Consider the following 19,771-nt stretch of genomic DNA (forward strand, 5'->3'; position numbering starts at 1 on the left):
ACAAACAGAATGTTGAAGGCTGGATAATAAATGACTAGAACAAGATGTATGTGAAGAAATAGGCATGTGGAATGGTGTTAAAAGGAATGTGGAATCCAACAGAGAAAATCTTTTCTTGTTAAGTTGTTCTCCTGCTCTTACCTACAGAGCAAAAAACCCAAATAGCTTATATTGAGAACATTCTAAGCAGCATGGAGGGAATAAACTTAGCCTTAGATTCATATTTTTAAATCAAGTCTGTGTGCAAGCAGTAAACTATTCTGTTTCACAGGAAATGTTATAAACTTGGTTTCCAAAACTTCCCGAAAATTGCTGGTTGGAACTAGTGAGCTGGTAGCTAAAATTGAATTGCTAAGACCAATGATCACTAATTGGGCATTATAAAGATACAACATTCTGCATATACAACACAGAATTTGGTTGTATTGCCATCACAGAGCATGATTAAATCTTTCTGTATTTTATAGGCTTAACATCAGCAACAGATGATAAGTTACCTGAACAAATGTTTTTTTACTAAATTGGACTACAGTTTAGTACATTTGGAAATTGATTGGTTTAATGATAGTTATCTATATTAGTTATTATATTGCGTGATTATATAATACTGCCAATTCATTTAACTATAGTTTATAGTGATGTCTTAGGCATAAAGAGTCTGACTTGTAAACATACTTATGGCAGTAGCATTCCTAGCTACAGTTTTGAAATCCAAGCAAAAAATCTACCAAGCTTTGTGGAAAGATATCTGTATATAGTTGAATATAATGGTATTCATCTTTGACCACAAGTACATGGCATTCATACTCGGGGGAGGCACTAGAAATTAAAACTCATCAAAGTTGTCCAATCCTTAACTGAAAATAACTCTTTGGCATTTATGTAAATAAATCTACAACTGGTAACAATAGCTGCAGGCAAATTGATATTACAAAAAGCGGAAGACATTTTCTGTGATATATCCTTTCTGGAAAAATTGAAAATTATCAATATAGGAGCGATGCTGCTAGTCTTGTTGTATATATACACACATACAAACACACACACACACACACACACATACATACATATGTGTTGCATTTGTGCTGATAAATAAATAAAGCGAGACTAGTATAGATCTATTTCAAGCTATTTAGCTCTCATCAGCTAGCCATACCCTTACTAGGATTCGAACCTGAGCTGTATTACATATTAGGCAATTTAAAGTTTCAGGAACACACACAGTAATTATTTGGTCCTCAAAGAAATATTTATCATAAGCTATTTTACACTTTCTTACTCTCTTACAGGATACACAGCATAAATTTAATTAAGGCATTAAAACACTGGCTTTTCATTGCTGGCTTAGTGCAGTCCTGTAAAGTACCATAATCACATCACTGTAAAAAAGAATTTAATACATGAAACACTGAAAATTACTATATATTGCGGGCAAAATACAGAGGATGGGCTTGTATAAACCCAAGCCACAGTAAGATTTATTTTTTGGCTTTGTATTATATTAAGCGAGCCAATTATGGCTTGTTCAAATTGTGATTAAGCAAATCATGGCTTAATGTACTATGCGAGCCCAAGCAAAGACTTTTTCCTCCACTGAATCAGTCTACAATTATCACTACTTGCAGATGACATGCAATTCAAGCTAAGAGACAAATAGGTTATTAGTGGGGATTAGGTACTCCAAAAACAATTCAACCTCTTTTGCAATCTTCTTGGAAAGTTTTCCAATTATCTTTTAGCACATCTGCTTCAATATAATTATTCCTTAAAATCAAATGTCATAAGAAATTGTAATTTAATAATACAGTGAGGAATGTTTAATAATAGTTTTTGCTGGAACCACATTTTGCCTAGCTCTTCCAATGTCGACAATAATTTTATTTCAGTGGGTCTCAACGATTTCTTTACCATGGACCCCCTTTAAATATCTTTTGGGGCCACAGACCTCCAAGACTTAACTCAAGATTTAAATCGTAACATTTCTTCAATCCTTTGTGGACCCCGTCCCCTGATGACATCGTGACCGTTCAGTGGTCCATGGACCACAGGTTGAGAACCTCTGTCTTACTCTATTCTGCAACAAAATTCACCCAGAGAAACTAAGAAATTAGTACCATTCAGAGGCTAAGAAATTGCTGGACAATATTCAACAATATTCTGAACAGTTCTTGCATTCCCACATGTCAGAGATAATATCTCAATTGAACTTAAAGGTCCTCTACATTGATTTCAGTGAACTTTAATTTTATCTGGAATTCAACTCATAGCACTCATATTTTTAAATGCCAAGCCTTACTTTTTGCCTAAACAAGCTTAATTCAGATACTGAATCTCTGCAATTTGGGAGGGGGGGGGGATAACCATCTTACCATGACATTTGTACCCTATCTGCAGGGCATGCAAAAGTTAATTAGCACAGGTGGTTCACCTTGCAGTTTATACATTGGCAGTGACAGCCACAGTGATTTAGCCGGAAGACCAGGTGTTAGTCCATCTTCAGGCACAGCAACTGTCTGGGTGACATTGGACAAGACATGCTCTCTCAGACCAAGTCATCGATTCATGAGAAAGGTGGAAGGATTATGTGCACTGTCTAGAGTTCTGTCAGTGTTATAATCTGTTAAAATATGAATAAATAAATAAATAGCAATGATCCAAAGCTGTTTCTTCCGCTCCAAATACTTTCATAAGATAGAGAAATGGATAAAAATTAACCCACATCCCATCTAGTCAACTGTTTAATTTCTTTTCTGATTTTATATTATTCAGAGAAAATGTCTCTCTCCCATTATATCATCACAAAGAGATTTTTTTTAAAAAAATCTTCAAACTTTAGATAAGGAACCAACATTATTGATGCATTGGGATAGATAAGATCATTTTCGAACTCTCTCTCAAAGTACATGAAAGAAAGCAGAAGGAAAAGAAGTACTAATGCAGTTCATAATTAACTCAGCATTAGATGGCAGGCCTTTGGGGCTCAAGAACTAATCCCCAGCAACAGATGGTTTCTGGGTTAGGTTTTAATTAAGGAAAATGCAGACACACACCATTAAATTTATGTGCAATCCAATAATCTGGCATTTAGGAATTCATTCATACCGAACTGTTTGTTAATATGCAATACCATCCCTTTATTTCAGCCTTTTCTCTTGCCTCACAAAGGCAAAACTGGTCTGGGACTGGAGAAATCACTTAATATGCCGAGCAGGTCCAATACAGATTTTTGTCGTTGTCAGAGTTCTGAATATGGAGCTTTTCATGCTGCCCTCCAAATTCTCATTTATTCTTGGGGTATATTATCCAGCATTGGATTGCATTTGTACCCCAATTAGTTCCTGAACCATTTTTTTTTTAAATCACTGCTGACTTATTAGAGTCTCAGAGTACGTGGAACTTCTTTTCATACAGCAAAGCTTTTCAGTCCTGAGAAGAATACTGTTCGGATGAAGTTTGCCATGAAACTATCAGAGGACATCCGTCACACATTATAATCAGGAGCTTTTCCTTGTGGCTGCCTTAGCCGGATTTGTAACGTTAAAAAAGCACCCACAGTCACATGAAAAAAGATCTGCCAGAGATTGCGCAATTCATAAAGGTACATATTACACAAGCAGATTAAGCCAAACGTTAGGAAAGATTTGATGTTCCGCCAGTTTGTGCAATATGCAAACAGATAGCACTGCAAAGAAAAAACAATGATCATAGTTAAACGATAGCTTGTGGGACTTTACTCGATTCTGTAGCACAAAGAAATCGAAGGGGAAAAGTCCTCTATTCAACATAAAGGGGGGAAAAAAAACATTTCAATATTACTGTTATTCTTTTGGGAAAGAAAAGATCTGTTTGCTTTCCTATGACTTTGAAGACTTTTCAGACATTCTCACAGCAGAAAACTAAAATTTGTCACTCAAGTCTGCCTGGCGAAGCCATATAGAGATGATAATAGTGCTCTTGGTTGATTATTAGAATCTGGATGTTCTGGGCAACTAGAGAGTTTAGGTAAAAATTGTTTTATACTGACTGGAATGTTTTAAGTAATTTCTTGAATTGCAATTCTGTCAAATATCATGCATAATACAAAAGGTGAGTTCTGAAGATAAAGAAGATATCTCTTTTATATGTCTCACACCTTGCATCATTTAAATTAACCATATAAAAGCAACAAATTTTTACAGTGATAGTACAAACCCACCAAAATAACTTTTGCAATATCCCTCTCCCCGCCCCCTTGAATATATTCGATGTGGTTCATTTTTCATTAGTCAGGCATCTGGGCAGAATGACCAAATCCAGTGGAGTTCTTAGAATACATATAACTTAAAGCCTGTTTTGGGTTGTGACCAGTTGACAAAACTATTAACGTCTAAAAATACCTAAGTACATACCTGATATAAACAAGCTGTTGTGCCAAGAAAAAAGGCGATAACAAAACTGAAGTCATCTTCTTCATTCTGAAAAAATGGGCACAATAAGCATTCTCAAATCAACATAGTTTATAGGGTGCAAAGAAGACAGACTACTATCTTAAATACTGGCACTCTGGAACCTCTTTTTCAGAACTCAATGAAGTTTTCCCTGTATTAAGTTTGGCAGTTTAGTGTCTTCTATAGTCAATTGTATCAATATCCTTGCACATCATCATAATCAACAACAGCAGTTTCCTTCCCTAATCAGAGCATGAATTGGATGCAATCCATCTTCATTTTAACAGACACATGAGGATCCTTATAATTAGAAACTGAAATTAAAATGGCCCTGATATCTGCCGAGCTGATCACATTACCAGGTTAGACAAATAACTAGGAGTGACCTGTGTTCTCTTTCTATTTACTGACTGTTCCCTGGGATTTACTGGGGGATCAATAAAAAGAACTTCCAAGGGACAAAATAAAATATGGTAGCCCCTTCTTTATAAATCTTCTCTAGCAGCAGCCAGATCTCTATTAAGCATTTGGGTGGGAAAGGTCAATTGACTTCCCATCCATGGCTACTCTCCCTGAAGCCCTGTAGACTGTTCCATCAACAGCCTGAGAGAAAAGTAAAAGTTTCCATGACAGATTATGTAAGGTTTTGAGCGGGTTGAGATGGGAAATTTAGCAGTTTGCCTGATGTTTACAGATGTTTAATCTGCATATTGCCTTTAAACAAGCTGATCTGCTGTTTTAATATTTAGTTTGGCCTTAAACCAGAGCAGTTTAGTTCAATGAGAATCATGTAAAATAGAACATAGCCAGCAGATGGTGCTATGCTCTCACAAAGTAAAATTATAAAATATAAAGCCATGGAACCCAGAGATTAAATGCAATTATTTTGGCAAGAGAACTAAGAATAACACAGCACTTTTCTGTCAATTGGAATAGCTAAAGATCCTGGGCAGGGACTTTGGACCCAGAAAATCCGAATTCCATTTGTTTTGCAATGGACTTGACTGTTTAACCCAGAACAAAATTCCTGCCTTCCCACCATGTGTTTTTTATATGACCACACAGTACAAATGGATTATATATAATTGTTTACAGTTGGCCTACTTCCCAGAAAAAGGAGCTCTTCCATATGAGAGGGCGAGAGAGAGAAAAGAGGAATATGTGAAGGTTTTCAGGACAAGTTACAGGGGAGGGAGAAAAACGCAGAGGAAGACTGGAATGGTGCCCAGAGCGTGTACTGTTCAGTAATGATAATAGAAAAGGCAGAAATTTAACTCAATTGATAAATACAGTTTTGAAATCAAACTCTTTAACTTTTTAATATGCCTGGTAGAATAGGAGAAGGAAATACTAAGGCAATCAAGGTAATGCCTTTGTTAGTAAGTGGACAATATGTATACATTCTCATCTTCAAAAGTACAGGGAGTTTTTGTAGCATGCCTGCATTCTGAGAGGGAGAGACAGAGAGAGAGAGAAAAGAGAGAGGGAGAAAGAAAGAAAGGAGGGAGAGAGAGCAAATATGATGTTTCTCTCAGTGCAAAAGTCTTTGAACCCAATCTAGCCCCTCCTCTCACCATGGATATAGTGATTCTATCCCTTCAAAAGGAATTGTCTGAAACATCACATCTGTCTGCATTAATACATCCTGAATTCCCTTTTTATCAGCAGCAATTATTAGCATGCACTAGGACAAAACTTAAAGCATATCGGCGTCAACCAATTTTATGAGAGAGACATAGACAAGCAACCCAGGTTCCCATTCCCTTGACAATTTAACAAGGAATGCAGCTCTTAGACATTTAACATAGTCAATTCCAGATTTTTCTATGGCCTCTATTTCCTTTTAAGAAAGTTGGGTGAAGAGGGAGGGAGGGAAGGAGGGGGGGGGGGGAGAGAAAAAGAAAAAGAGAATTATGTCTGTAACATGTCTGCATCAAAATTTCCCCTTGCTCTTTCACGAAACTAGGAAAGTGAGATGGCAAACACTTCAGCTCAGGAATGCAAACTCAGCCTGATAGGGAAAGACAAAGTTCTTATCCAATTACTATTCCAGAGTGATTTGCTTTTGCTAAACACTTCTAAATTGTTTGAAAAAAATAAAGTTACCCTCTTAATCTTTAAAATATTTTTTCCTGTTTCAAAGTTATGAATGTAACAATGATACCTGTAGAAGACTCTCTATAGCATGAAAACCACGAATTAAATTCAAAGCAGCACATAAAAGGCTAAGAAGAAGGGAAACAATTCCCGGTAGCGTCACAGGTTCCAGTCGTTGGTGAGGGGCTGGTAGCAGAGAGAAGAAAACACTATAAATATTTTTAAAGCTTTCTTTAATGTTTGAGCAAAACCCGCTAATGCTATTTTTTTCAGTTTTAGTCTTGTTCTAGACAAAATACTTTAAATGAGGAAACACAGCTTAACTGAGGGCATCAGTGGTCAATTTGCAACTTTTATATTTACTTGGAAATGCACATTAGAAATTGCTGAATTATTATGCAGATTAAAATGCAGCCTCTCCCCAATAGAAAAATGTATATATATTTTTTTGCTTGAGTAGAAACTTCCATTTCTACAAGATGTAATAACATACAGGTAGTCCTCAACTTATGACCACAACCAAGCTCACAATTTCTGTTACTAAATGAGACAGTTGTTAAATGAATTTTCTTGCCACAGTAGTTAAGTGAATCACTATGGTTGTTAAGTGAATCTGGCTTTTCCATTGACTTTGCTTGTCAGAAGGTCACAAAAAGTGATCATATGACCCCAGGTCACTAGAGTCACGGTCACTGTCATAGATAAATGTCAATTGCATGCATTCCAATTTTGATGATATGACCATGGAGATGCTACAAGTCATGTGAAAAATGGTCATAAGTTACATTTTTCAGTGCCGTTGTAACTTCAAATGGCCACTAAATGAAGTCAAAGACTACCTGTATCAAAGTAATGTACTTAAGCTATTAGGCAGCATAAGACTTAAACTTCCAAAATAAAAACACAGGCATAAAGTTACTCTAACAATTAGCCAATCAATAAGTAAAGGCTTTTTAAATTGTACTTTTTCACATTTCAGTTTTTTGTTTTTTTTGTTAAAGTGTTTCAGGCCCAAAGAGTGATTCGAAGCCCCCGCTAAGTACACTTATTCAGAAGGCATTGAGATAACAGCGAGAGTTCCTTCTGAAGGACATTACAGAAGATTACAAACACTCCATATGCATAGATTTTTCATTATAAGATATCGAATGCTGCCAAAAATATTTCAGACTCGTTTCCTTTCCCCCCCTCAAATAGTCAATTATCCCTTGGTGAACTATATGGGTATCTCTTATCTTAGATCTCTTATCTAAGGGCAGGCCATGCTGAGCCTAAAGGGGTTCTGCAAAATGGGTTTGGTTTTAGGCCTCTGTTAAACAGAACATTGTGAAATGAATCAGAGGAAAGCTAAAAGATGTACGACAATTTTGAAACTCTTATATTTCAACAGAAGAGAATATTTGTATTGGGTGTCTCTGAGCTTGGTGGTTTTCTTACAGACATTTCATCAGCAATAAAACCACTGAAGATGTTACTTACTTTGGTAATGAAATGTCTGCAAGACAACCACCAAGCTCAGAGAAGCCCCAAGGACTCCACACTCTAGTGGGCATTTTCATTTTCCTGGAATATAAAAGAGCTTCAAATTTGCCATTCTCTCCATGATCGCAAGGGCAACAAAGAGGCAAAAATAAAGAGCAAAGGATATAGACTGTAAGTACCTTTCTGATATTCATCTCTTCCACGAAATGCCAAGTATATGCACAAATAACTGCCAATTCGTACTGAATGTGTGTGCAAGTGTTATTATGAGATTCTACAAGTGACAGAAACTGAGGGGGGGGGGAGGACACAGGGCAAAAACCCCTGTAGTCTAGGCAACATAGAGAGAGGGACAATAAGGTGAATGAACCATATGTAAATCATTCTGTCTAAATCAGCGAAGTGTAAAGTTGCCAACAATGAAGTTAATGAGCTGGAACATTGATAGATAAAGGGGTGCCATTCTACCTTGTGGGCATTGAACAGCTGCAGCAGAAAAGGCTCTCCAAAGCAGTTCATAAAGTCAAAAAATGCTCAGAAATGACAAAGGGAATTTCTCTAGAGAGGAGGATTGCTTCTGTCTGACCAGTGCTCTTTCCAAACTTTATAAGGCAAGAGCCTTTTTGCTTTGCCAAGAACTAAATTGTGGACAATATGTAATTGGGGAGAAGCTGCTGGGATAGAAGAGTAGTTTTAAACACAGCAATTCATTCAAACATATATCTAAACTAAACTTGTCAAAACCACCATAATGAAATAGGCTTTAAAATTAGTTCTCAATATCCATTACAACACTGAGTTCTTATGGATGACCACTATAGACTGATCAAGTTCTCTAACTGTTTTTAATCTAGAATTTTATGATGTCATTGAAACAATTAGCAAGGGATTAGGTATTCATTATCATTCAATCTCACCTTCTGATTTTAGGGAGAATAATGTCTGATCAGATCTATGATTTCCTGGGAGACAGCATTTTTATCTTTTTCTGGGTCAAGGTCCCTAATCCCCCCCCTCTCTCACACACATACATCATTCACAATGTGATGAAACTATCCTTGTGAACAATAACTTTTCATTGGGGCACCACAGGAAAAAAGAGTTCTTCACACTGCACTAATAAACTAGCTCAGGGTCCCTTCCCCCCATCTGAGCTTGAGTAAGCCATTCAAAATCCAACATTACCAAAGTCCTCATGTTGCAGTTGGCCATGAAATTTACAAAAGGAATGCAGTAAACAAGCAGATCAATCTCTACCTTTATCCCAAAATAAGTAAAATTGAATAAGTAAACTTAAATCCATCATCTTACCTGGAGACATTTTTCTTGTATCTTTTTCTTGTAGAGATCCATATGGATATCCATTGGCTGAACAAAGTTCTGACAAGGAAATCTGGTAAGGTGGTCTCAATCTAATTTCTGTTTGCATGTCAGCAAGATTTATCCTTGTAGACAGAGATCGTGGATTGTTGTATCTTTGTTTGGTCCTCTGAATAAAATTATCTGTATAAAATTAAAGCAACTCCCCTTAGATTTTTGATGAAAACATCACTGGGGACCCCATAGATTTATGGACAACATACATCTCGGATGTCCACATTTAAATTCATTATTTAAAAATCTTACATTCATGATGGAAAATTTTAATGTTGCTGCTGCTTTCTACCTAGTATATCATGGGCTAATTAATTTTGCAGCACCAGAAGATTAAATGCTACAATTTTAATTATGAATAAGCTAATGTTGCATGCATTGGCAAGCCTGAAATGCAACTAATATAATTAATTAATTACATTTGATTTAGTTTTTCTTGTAATTTGGAAAACTTTCTTAGGAAAAATAAGCATTTGTTCTGAGCTCCAGGCAGTTTTCTCAATTATGCACCCTTTATTGTCAATGTTTGTTTTTAAAATGAGGATATTATTATAAAGTTGAGAGGTGAAATGCACTATTTCACTATTACTGGCAATGTAGTTCAAGTACTTATTCCCAGATGACTAGATTACTGCAATGTACTGTTCATGGACCAGCATTTGAAGACTACCCAGGAGCTGCATAGCATTATCTATCTACTGGCATCTTTTGGTAAGCAAATTGGAGGTTGAAATCTGGGTTCAGAGATCTTTTTGAATTCCTGTCTGCCGTCAATGTCTGTACAGAAGTTCTTGTAATATTTCTTCTTGTATCTTTCTAAAAGCTCTTTGAAACTTTTGCTTAAGTTTCTTTCTGAGATCTTTGTCTTTCTTGGTTTGGGTTCCTCTTCTTCTGATAATTTTTACTTCTTTAGCTAGTGACTGGAATGAATTTTAGGCCTTGGGGAAACCTGCTGGGGATATTATATCCTTGGCACATATTCCATATGTTCTTTGCTCATCCACCCCAGGAGGACACATCCACAGCCAGAATGAAGCAGCACAACAGGATTTGAGGGGGCAGTTGGTACGCTTCCCTCCAAAAATATGTTAACTGCTTCCTATTAATAGTGGTTAATGAAGAAGGGCTCAGAGGCAATGTTTTTCTCCTGCAGTCTTTATTTTATGGAAACAGCTTCCCCACTGTGTTCAGATCAGCACCCATTCTAATAGCCTTCCAGAAGCTATTAAAATCAGAGCTTTTCCAGACAGTATTTGGGGACTGAGGAATTCATGCCATCTGTATTACAGCAATGCATTATTACTATATTGTTACCTTGGTTTTAATATTGTTTTAATGTTGGGAACCACCAGGAATCTCTGAAGATTACTGTAGGATATGACAGAAATAAATAAATTTGACTGCATCCTTACAGAAACAGTAGGCATTAAGTGAGATGGTCATAAAACAAGCAGAACACAGGGTCATAAGAGATATCAAGCTGTGTGAAATATAGTCATTCCATGTCTTACTGTACATTCCTCTGGTTTCTGAAAACTGTGGACTGTTTATAAATTATGCCAATTTTAAGGCTTTGTAATATGAACAAGTACTAGTACTCCAGACATTTGCCCATGTTAAAGTTGACTTCAATTCTGAGTAGTAAGCACTATTCTGGATTCCAAGGGTGTATATACTCTTATAATATGATATTTCTGATATTACAAATTGAATGAAAGTTAAGCCTTGGAACTTGGAAAAATAAAAAAGATGGCTTTGCTTTCTACTTTTGTTAGATTAGGGCTTAGGTTTTTTTTTAAAGTAGGGCTGCTTTTTGGGTTATTCCATATAAATTGTAGATCCCATTAATAGGATTTCTGGGACTACAAAGCTTCTATAAAATCATAGTCTGTAAATTAACAAACACAAGTAATGAAATTAAATGCATTTCCAATATTATTTCGTTACACACTAAATATATTAAAATTTTCCTCCCCCCCACAAATTTTTACCTATTTCACAAGCTTTCTGTTTTGAAGGTAATATCATAGGAGACTTCCATAAATATTGCCTTGAGAACCCATACCAAGGCATGACATTTATAAAACCATGTACTCAATCAACAATGGTGTCTTAAATTGTTATTTTTTTTAAAAAACCAGGCAGCAGATGATGATGACAGAGTGCAAAAGAGAGAGAGCGTGAACATGTGTCTATGAAAACATTTAACAAAAAATATTTAAAAATTAGGCAGAAAGTGACCCTCTAATGAAACTGACAGGTCAGTGTACACCAAGTATTAGTAATGCAATTCATCACATATTCAGGGTAAGTTGCAAGAGGCAGCAAAAATCTAAACCTCCTAGATCTTCTAAAGCACTTTTTTCCTCTTTGTTCATAAGTGTAGAAGATCTCATCCATCTCTGCAGAATTATTCCTGAATAAAACAGATCCATTGGGCTGCTCCAAATTCCTATGAAATAATATTGTTGTCAGGCATTTGGAAGTGATTTTTAGATCACTATGCATTGTTTGTGAATCAAACAATGATTGAATGTATATTTTAATGCCAAGTCATGTTCTTTTATGTCATAAATAAAAAGAATGCAGAATACTACATTTTAAATATATTACACACGTATAGAAGCCCAACATCAAGCCGGTTTTTGAAGAAAGTGATGAATCCCTTACCAAATTCAATGAAACAGTAAGGTCTGACTGCTGTATTTGTCTTCATCATATTGTATGTGGTAATGAACTCCTTTTGAAGCTCATCCAGGAAGCAGAAGGCAAGGACGTTGGGGTAATTTTCAGTGCAGAGCATCATGTAACTCACTCCCAGGGAACTAATAAAGCTGTATTTTGGTGAGGGAGGAAAAATGTGTCTTTAACATTTCAAAATTAAAATAATGTATTCACAGATTACCTTGGGTAGGCTTTACACATAACTGCAACAAGAGAAATAATGATGAGTCTAATGAAAGTATTACTATTCATGAGAAAATAAATTTAGGGCATACAAAACTCACTGAATCAGAAACAGAATGTGATCTTGCTGAACCTCCTCTTGGATTATGCTGTTTTGGGAGTGATTCCCAGAGGTAAATCTTTTGAACCAGAAGCAGTTTAAACTATGCTGGACATGTTTTGGATCCAGACTATTTCTGATTCAGAGAATGTACCCCCAGAAGCCACTGAACTCTCCCCAGCATGGCTCCATAGTTCTATAAGGGGAATATAATATTCTACACCTCTAACTATAATTCTATTTTCAAAGAACAATGAAGTTTTACTTGGATTTAATGTTTTGCTATTACCTATCAATACTTAATATATTATTTTAAAAGAGGGCAGATGTGGGGGTGGATAAGTATGAGTGTAGCATAATATGTATCTCACTTGTTCTCTCATATACAAATATACTTAACAATATGAGAAGACTGATGAGTTTTTTCTCCTTCAAAGTGGAAGAGAGAAATGGATAAATAAAGGCTACAGTCTTCAAAATGTTTTATTTATCATTTATTCCTAACTACAAATCTATTGCATTCCAGAATGAAAAAGGCAAACAGAATTATCGTACTGAGCAAGAGAATGAAATATTTTTCTAGCAAGGATGCCTCTTCATAAGAATCCAGCAAAGACATTAAGTCAACTTATTATAAAATGTAAAATTGCACTTTGAATTAAAATCTTAGCATATGCTTATGCTCTTCATTTATGAAGAATTCCATTAAAATAATCCATTAATCCATCATTTTCTTATGCATTTAAAACAGCAATTCTAGGACAATTTCGTATATATGCCATACATTCAACATTGCTGAAATAATTATGCTGATACATTGGCTTGGGTTTTTTTTTCGGGGGGGGGGGGAATATTTTACTTCTTAAACATCAAGAATTTATCAGAGGTATCTCAGGAAATTTATATATTAAGATTGAATCAATCAAATGCAGAGGGTATAGATGCAATAAATATTCTTATCTTTGGAGCAATTTACATTCCTTTGCACAGAATGACACAGATTTTCCCATTTATTTTCTTGATAAAATCTAATCTAGGGGATACTTTATTTTATAAAAAATATACTATCTGCCCCTTCCATCTTTAAAGAATTACAAAAATATAAGTACAGAAAAATGGGGAGACTGGAACATCAAGTTAATTCTTAAATAATAAAGAAAATGCATTTTACGAACACAAGGAAAGCTTCATAAAATTTCTGTTTTTTCTTTATAAATAAACATTTCAAAGTATAATATTGGTACAATAAAAATATAGGGTTAAGATGCATAAGAGAGTTATTTTTCTGAAATAATATAGAAGATACAACTGAGTCTACACAGTATAACTAAATGCTGTCATAGATAATATTGCAGTTAGGTTAGCATGCAATGAAGCAGTTTTTATGCCAGGTCTTGCATTGTCCAAAGATTCAATATTTGAGACACAAGGAGATGGACCCAGAAGAATCTTGCTTAAAATAATTCTACGGAAATCATTAGGGCAATCCAACCTGTGATAAGTAACATCCCTCAAAAGGGTTGCCCTGCCTGTTTAGCTCCTTGTTCTGGCAGTAGTTCAAGAGCAGGCCCTCTGCAGGTAAGCATAATAGATTTGCAGATTTGAAGAGGAATGCTTAATAAGAAAGTAATTTCTAAATACTGTAGCACTGTAACAAATCACTGTATCAAAAAGACCCCTTCTTTACTGTTATTAGAGCAACTACTGTATCTAGGTTATATGAAACAATAAAGAGCAATGTTGCAGAAAGAATACATGTGCCAGAGAAAACTTACTTTATGTTATACTTTCCTGCTTGTAATGTGCATCGGTCTGGAAGCTCAGTGAGTCTCTTTGCAAGACTTTTAAAGTACTTTCGGCATTCCTGTACAGCTGTGTTTTGCTCATAATCAGTAGAAGCAGATAAAGGGAGTCCATCTCTCACACGCACCACTGAGGCAGACAAGATAATGGACATTGCCAACAATAAAAAGTAAAATCTAGAACAGAGCACACAAATAAGATATTTATTTTTCCTCTTCATTCATAATGCCATTTGTATTTATCATCTGATGACTGAGAAGACCGAGTTAGTTTCACAATATTTAACAAGAGCAAGCTGTACTAATCCACTCCTTTTCATATAGTTATCAAAACCAATTGCATTTGAGTTCTCTAGCTTTCAAAAACTGGTTGCCTGGAGTTTATTATTCCTCATTAGGATGACTACCTAACTGGCTGTTTACCAGTCTGGGTTCAATTAGAAAGAGCATATATTCACTATAATTATTCCGCTAAGCAGTTCTAACTGGAAGCAAACACAGAGAGAAGACTACAGAACCACTAACATATATACATGGTACCAGGAGTGTTCCAGTTTAGTGTTCTAGGCAGTAATATTCGTTTCCAAGGTACTGCATTCCACTATTACCATATTTTTTATTTTCCATCTTTTCTCTAGCCACCAAAATTCCATAGTCTTCCACACTGGACTGTTTGGGGAGTTTGCCTCACTTTAGGGATTTCAGTGAGAGGGGAACTTGCTACAAATATATCTAAGTGTCCCCACTCCTTTTGTCACTATATGATAATCAGCACTATGCTACCTATCAGATGATTTAGTTTGAGACATTGTTCCAAGTCATTAAGTAAATATATTATACTTTATAATGCTGAAAATAGTTTATTAAAACATTCATAATGCAAAAGGTATTGCTAGTAATAATTCATAGTAGGAATTTAAACTGCATTCTAGGCAGCATTTTGTAAAATACACAAAATGTAATTAAGAAATATTCAAGTCTCACTTTACAGTATTTATAGATGATTGAGATTGGATGCTGAGTGGTGATGCTGTTAATTGGATATTTTAATTGAGTTTTAATGACTTTATGATATTTAACACTACCCGAAACCACCATTTTGGAATATAGCATTATGGAAATAATTCTAACAAACAAACAAATACATTATCTCCCTGAGTAGAGTCCATATCTGTTATTTCAAACAATTGCAGTTCTCACATAAAGTTACAGCTCCCATCTGATGAATAATTACGTTTTCTCTTTGCTTTAAAACTCCAATGTTTAGGCCAGGAACATCTTAGCAGCCACATACATAATTATTTTCAATTCCAAAATCTACCAGTATAATAACAACATGCCTATAGACCCTCGCCTTACTGAGTCAGTATTGAATGTTTCCATGACAAGGAAACATGGAATATTTCCATTTACTTCTCCAGAGTAAGAGTGGTAATTCTGAAGAAGATGAGATGCTGTTACCTGAAAATATTTGGGACTTCTTTAAGAAATAGTACCAAGTTAGGATATTCTTTCTTTTTTTTTAAAAAAAATTATTTTTATTTTTTATTACACAGACAACAATGGGAAAGGGAGAGGATGGAAAGAAAAAAAAAGGAAAGGAAAAAGGGGGGGGGAGGGAAAACCAAGTTAGGATATTCTTTCCATTGAGAAGAAAATCTAGACCAATAAGGTCCTATTACCTATCATGTTTAGGTAGTTGTCTATTCAACCATTATCACATGCAGGCCACACCTGCCCTGGCTCCGCAAAGGCAAAAAATGTCACAATATGTCACATGACATCATGTGATGCAATCGAATTTGACACCCATGATATAGAGTATATCCCAATTGACCCAATTCATTAATCAAAACATATTCTCCCTTTTGTCATATCTCTCTCCCCCCGCCTGTGTGTGTGTGTGTGTGTGTGTGTGAATGTGTGTGTGTGTGTGTGTGTGTGTGTGTATTTGTAACCAGCATATACAAATGCTGCAACAGCCATAAATAAAAGATCTGGTTGTAGTATTAGTAGCTCATTCCTGTCTGTCATTTAAGTTTGAATAGCTGCTGAATGAATGGTCATTAAATGAGGAGTACTTGTAATTTGCTAGGACTCCCAGCAATAAATGAATACATATATTAAATGGTAAGTAATGTAATAAGTAATAACAGAACAATGAGAAAAATCCAACAGAACAAAATCAGCCATCAGCCACCAAGCAAAATAGGACTTTGCAAGGTCAAACCAGCACTTTGAATTGCACCCAGAAATGTATTGGAAGAATATAGGAGTTTTATGTTCCAGGTGACACATGCCAGCTAAGAGGTAGACTATATATTCTGTGCCAAATGTAATTTCTAGTGTTCAGTGTGGAGCACATTGTGGAATTCAACCAGGTAGTGATGAGAATATGAATAACATGAGTAGCTAGATCTCCCACTCTGATTCACTATTGAAGTAAGATAAAGGCTGTTATGCATGGTCAGCAAACAGCTACCGTGTTTCCCCCAAAATAAGAAGGGTCTTATTTTCTTTTTATCCACAAAATATGGCTTTGGCCTTATTATGAGGGGAGGGTTTATTGTTTTGGGATTGCCGGGTAGCTGCTCTCTTCCGAGCGGGCTCTCAAAGAGCCAGGCACAGCCTCATGGGCAAATATCTGTGTTGCGCTGTCACAGCAGCGCAACACAACTATGAAGTGACTACGCTCACAAGCAGCCACTTGGCAAACCCCCTTTCCAGCCTGGCACAGCGCCATTCACTGACCTAGGGGTATCGCCAAGCCGCATGAGTGCCTGTTTGCCGCCACCCACGCTCTGCACGGCTGGAGGGGGGTTGCGCGAGCAGCTGTTCCGCTCCCGCTCGCATGCCTCCCAGCCTCACGATGCCCTGGTCCAGCTCTCCCCGCAGAGGCAGAGTACTTCCGCTGCCAACGCATGGCTTTTTCGGCGGCTTCCAAACTGTGTCTTCTGGCAGTGGCCGCTCTCTGGGCATACGCTCTATGGTTGTATGCTCAGCCGGCAGCTGGCCCACAACCATAGAGTGTATGTCCAGAGCGGCCACTGCCAGAAGACTCGGTTTGGAAGCTGCCGAAAAAGCCATGCGGCGGCTGCAGCAGAGGTACTCTACCTCTGCAGGGAGAGCTAGGCCAGGGCATCATGAGGCTGGGAGGCGCGCGAGCGGGAGCACAATAGCCGCTCACACAACCCCCCTCTCCAGCCATGCAGAGCGCCTTTCACTGGCATTTTGAAGGCACCAAGACGCGGGAGCTGGGCGGCAGTGAACAGGCACTCACGCGGCTTGGCGATACCCCTACGTTAGTGAATGGCGCTGTGCCCCGCTGGAAAGGGGGTTTGCCGGATGGCTGCTCATGAGCGTGGTTCTTCATGGCTGTTGTGTTGCGCTGCCATTCGCCCATGAGGCTGTGCCTGGCTCTTTGGAGCCCACTCACAAGACAGCCGCCACCCGCAACCCCCCTCTTCAGCTGGGCACAGCGCTGCTCACCAACCTAGCGGTATCCTGAAGACATCAAGTAACGTGATCACCTTTGCCCCCCCCCTGTTCCCGCGGCTTGGCATCTTCGGGATACCGCTAGGTTGGTGATTGACGCTCTACCTGGCCGGAGGTGGGGGGATTGTCCAGGGGGCTTATTTGCGGGGGAGGCTCAAATTTTTGCCCACCAGAAAAATGTTGCATGGCCTTATTTTCAGGACATGTCGTATTTTCGGGGAAACACGGTACCACTGCAAAACCTGATGGGCAAATAAATGCTTTACTACTAAATGTGAAACCCTGATGTTAAACTAAATATAAATGGTCTTAATTTTTTTTTTAATGCTCTTACATTTTCTTGGAAACAGATATCAGCCAACCATTAATATACACATTCATACAGATATATTCCAAATGTTTCAAAATGTAATACTGTAACTGACTCAGTAAAAGGGAAGCATATTCTAATATTTTATTGTTTACCTTATTTTGCTTATTGAAACTGATGTTAAAATAATGCAAGGAATCATGTGAGAGTCATCTGAAAGCTTTAAAAGCAGCAATCATATACAATTGCTTATATATTCAGTAATGTTTGTAAGTATATGTACATTGATTTTTCATCTTGCTTTGCATCTGTTTAGAAAGCTTCCAATACTAGGTGATAAACAAAAGAATAAAAAATTCCTGAATAATACCTCATTCAACCTCGATTGAATGCTAAAGAAGCTATGATCTTCCACAATATGGCACTCTTCAAGTGTATAGGTAAAGCACATATGTGCTTGTCATTTCCGACTCTAGGGGGCGGTGCTCATCTCCGTTTCAAAGCTGAAGAGCCAGTGCTGTCTAAAGAGGTCTCCGTGGTCATGTGGCCCGCATGACAAAATGCTGAAGATGCATGGAATGTTGTTACCTTCCAACCAAAGGTGGTCCCTATTTTTCTACTTGCATTTTTATACACTTTCCAACTGCTAGGTTGGCAGAAGAGAAGACAAGTAACTCCATTAGGCAGCACTAGGGATTCGAACTGCTGACCTTTCTGATTGACAAGCTCAGCGTCTTAGCCACTGAGCCACCGAGTCCCTTCTTCAAGTGTACAAGACTACAACATTCCCATTAAATATTGTTTCAGGTTGATGGGAATTGCAGTCAACACATCTGGAAGACACCATTGTGGGCAAGACTGCCTTACCTATACCTTTCAGCTGCAATAAGAGAAAGTTGATAACTTTTCCCCCATATGTTCAATTAAAACACCCAGCTTCACTCTCCATTGGACATCCTGGCTGCTGGAAATTACATTTCACTAACAAGAAAACTATGTCTTTCTTGGAGGAAAAATTGAGCTACTATATCTGGGCTATAAAAATATGTCAGCAAAAAGTTATAAATCCCCCATTTCTGCCATCATCTGGTGCTTGTCCAGATGATTGCCACTCAAAATGGGTAGCTCTAGATTAGAAGGATGTCCACAAACTTCTCACCCTTTCTTGCTTAATATCCAATTAGAGGAGAGAGAGAGAGAAAAAAGTTTTTCCACACAGGTATTAACAGGCCCTCTCATAGTTCACCAGCACCGAGTTTAAGAAGCAGGCCTATCCGACTGTTTGTAAAATGAAGTTATTTGATTTCTCATATTCTTCCTACGGCTTTTTTCCCCCTCTGAAAGATTAGCCAGGCACGCGTTCACCCCCTCCACATTTAGGGGGTTCTCCTCTTAGAAAGAGACATCAAGGGCTTTTTCCTCGGGTTATGTGACACGCCAAACTGACGAGGACACGTTTGTCTCTCGAACCTCGCGGGAAAAGATTTTCGAAACCCAGAAAGCGCACGAAGGCACAAACGGCAGCAAAGCTTTTGTTGCCATGGTTGTGACAGGTCTCCCGTCCGCAGAGGGGAGCGCTTATGGCGTCCCGGCACTCCAGGCGTAGAGGTAAACGACGACGACGACTGTCATCCAGGAAGGCGACATCCACCCAAGCGTGCCAAGGCGTCCACACCACTACTACACCCTTAGCCCAGACCTTCAACTTCAGGGCCCGCGCTTCGCCTCGGTTGCTAAGCAACCGGAAAAAGGCTGGAGGGGCGAGGGAGCACGAGGA

At 37.6% G+C, this 19,771-nt stretch overlaps 1 protein-coding gene across 3 annotated transcripts in view; it reads right to left on the minus strand.

Moving 5' to 3' along the window:
- Window positions 1-1,227: 1,227 nt before the first annotated feature.
- Window positions 1,228-19,771, minus strand: part of SEC22A (SEC22 homolog A, vesicle trafficking protein) — a 30,984-nt gene continuing 12,440 nt past the window's right edge. For 2 of the 3 annotated variants that reach the window (XM_087711799.1, XM_087711798.1), the window contains exons 2-7: window positions 14,163-14,366; window positions 12,051-12,214; window positions 9,318-9,509; window positions 6,592-6,710; window positions 4,389-4,454; window positions 1,228-3,682 (exon numbers count right to left, since the gene is read on the minus strand). In XM_087711799.1, coding sequence (XP_087567925.1) covers window positions 3,482-3,682; window positions 4,389-4,454; window positions 6,592-6,710; window positions 9,318-9,509; window positions 12,051-12,214; window positions 14,163-14,344 — 924 coding nt within the window. In that variant the 5' untranslated portion in view covers window positions 14,345-14,366 and the 3' untranslated portion in view covers window positions 1,228-3,481. Of the gene's footprint in view, window positions 3,683-4,388; window positions 4,455-6,591; window positions 6,711-9,317; window positions 9,510-12,050; window positions 12,215-14,162; window positions 14,367-18,149; window positions 18,324-19,771 lie in introns of all 3 variants that reach the window. The other variant, XM_087711797.1, reaches the window with a different exon arrangement.

This window comes from Thamnophis sirtalis, unplaced genomic scaffold (assembly GCF_051295495.1).
Source record: "Thamnophis sirtalis isolate CommonGarterSnake01/CBP01778 unplaced genomic scaffold, rThaSir2_p1.2 scaffold_1, whole genome shotgun sequence".
Classification (NCBI taxonomy): domain Eukaryota; kingdom Metazoa; phylum Chordata; class Lepidosauria; order Squamata; family Natricidae; genus Thamnophis; species Thamnophis sirtalis.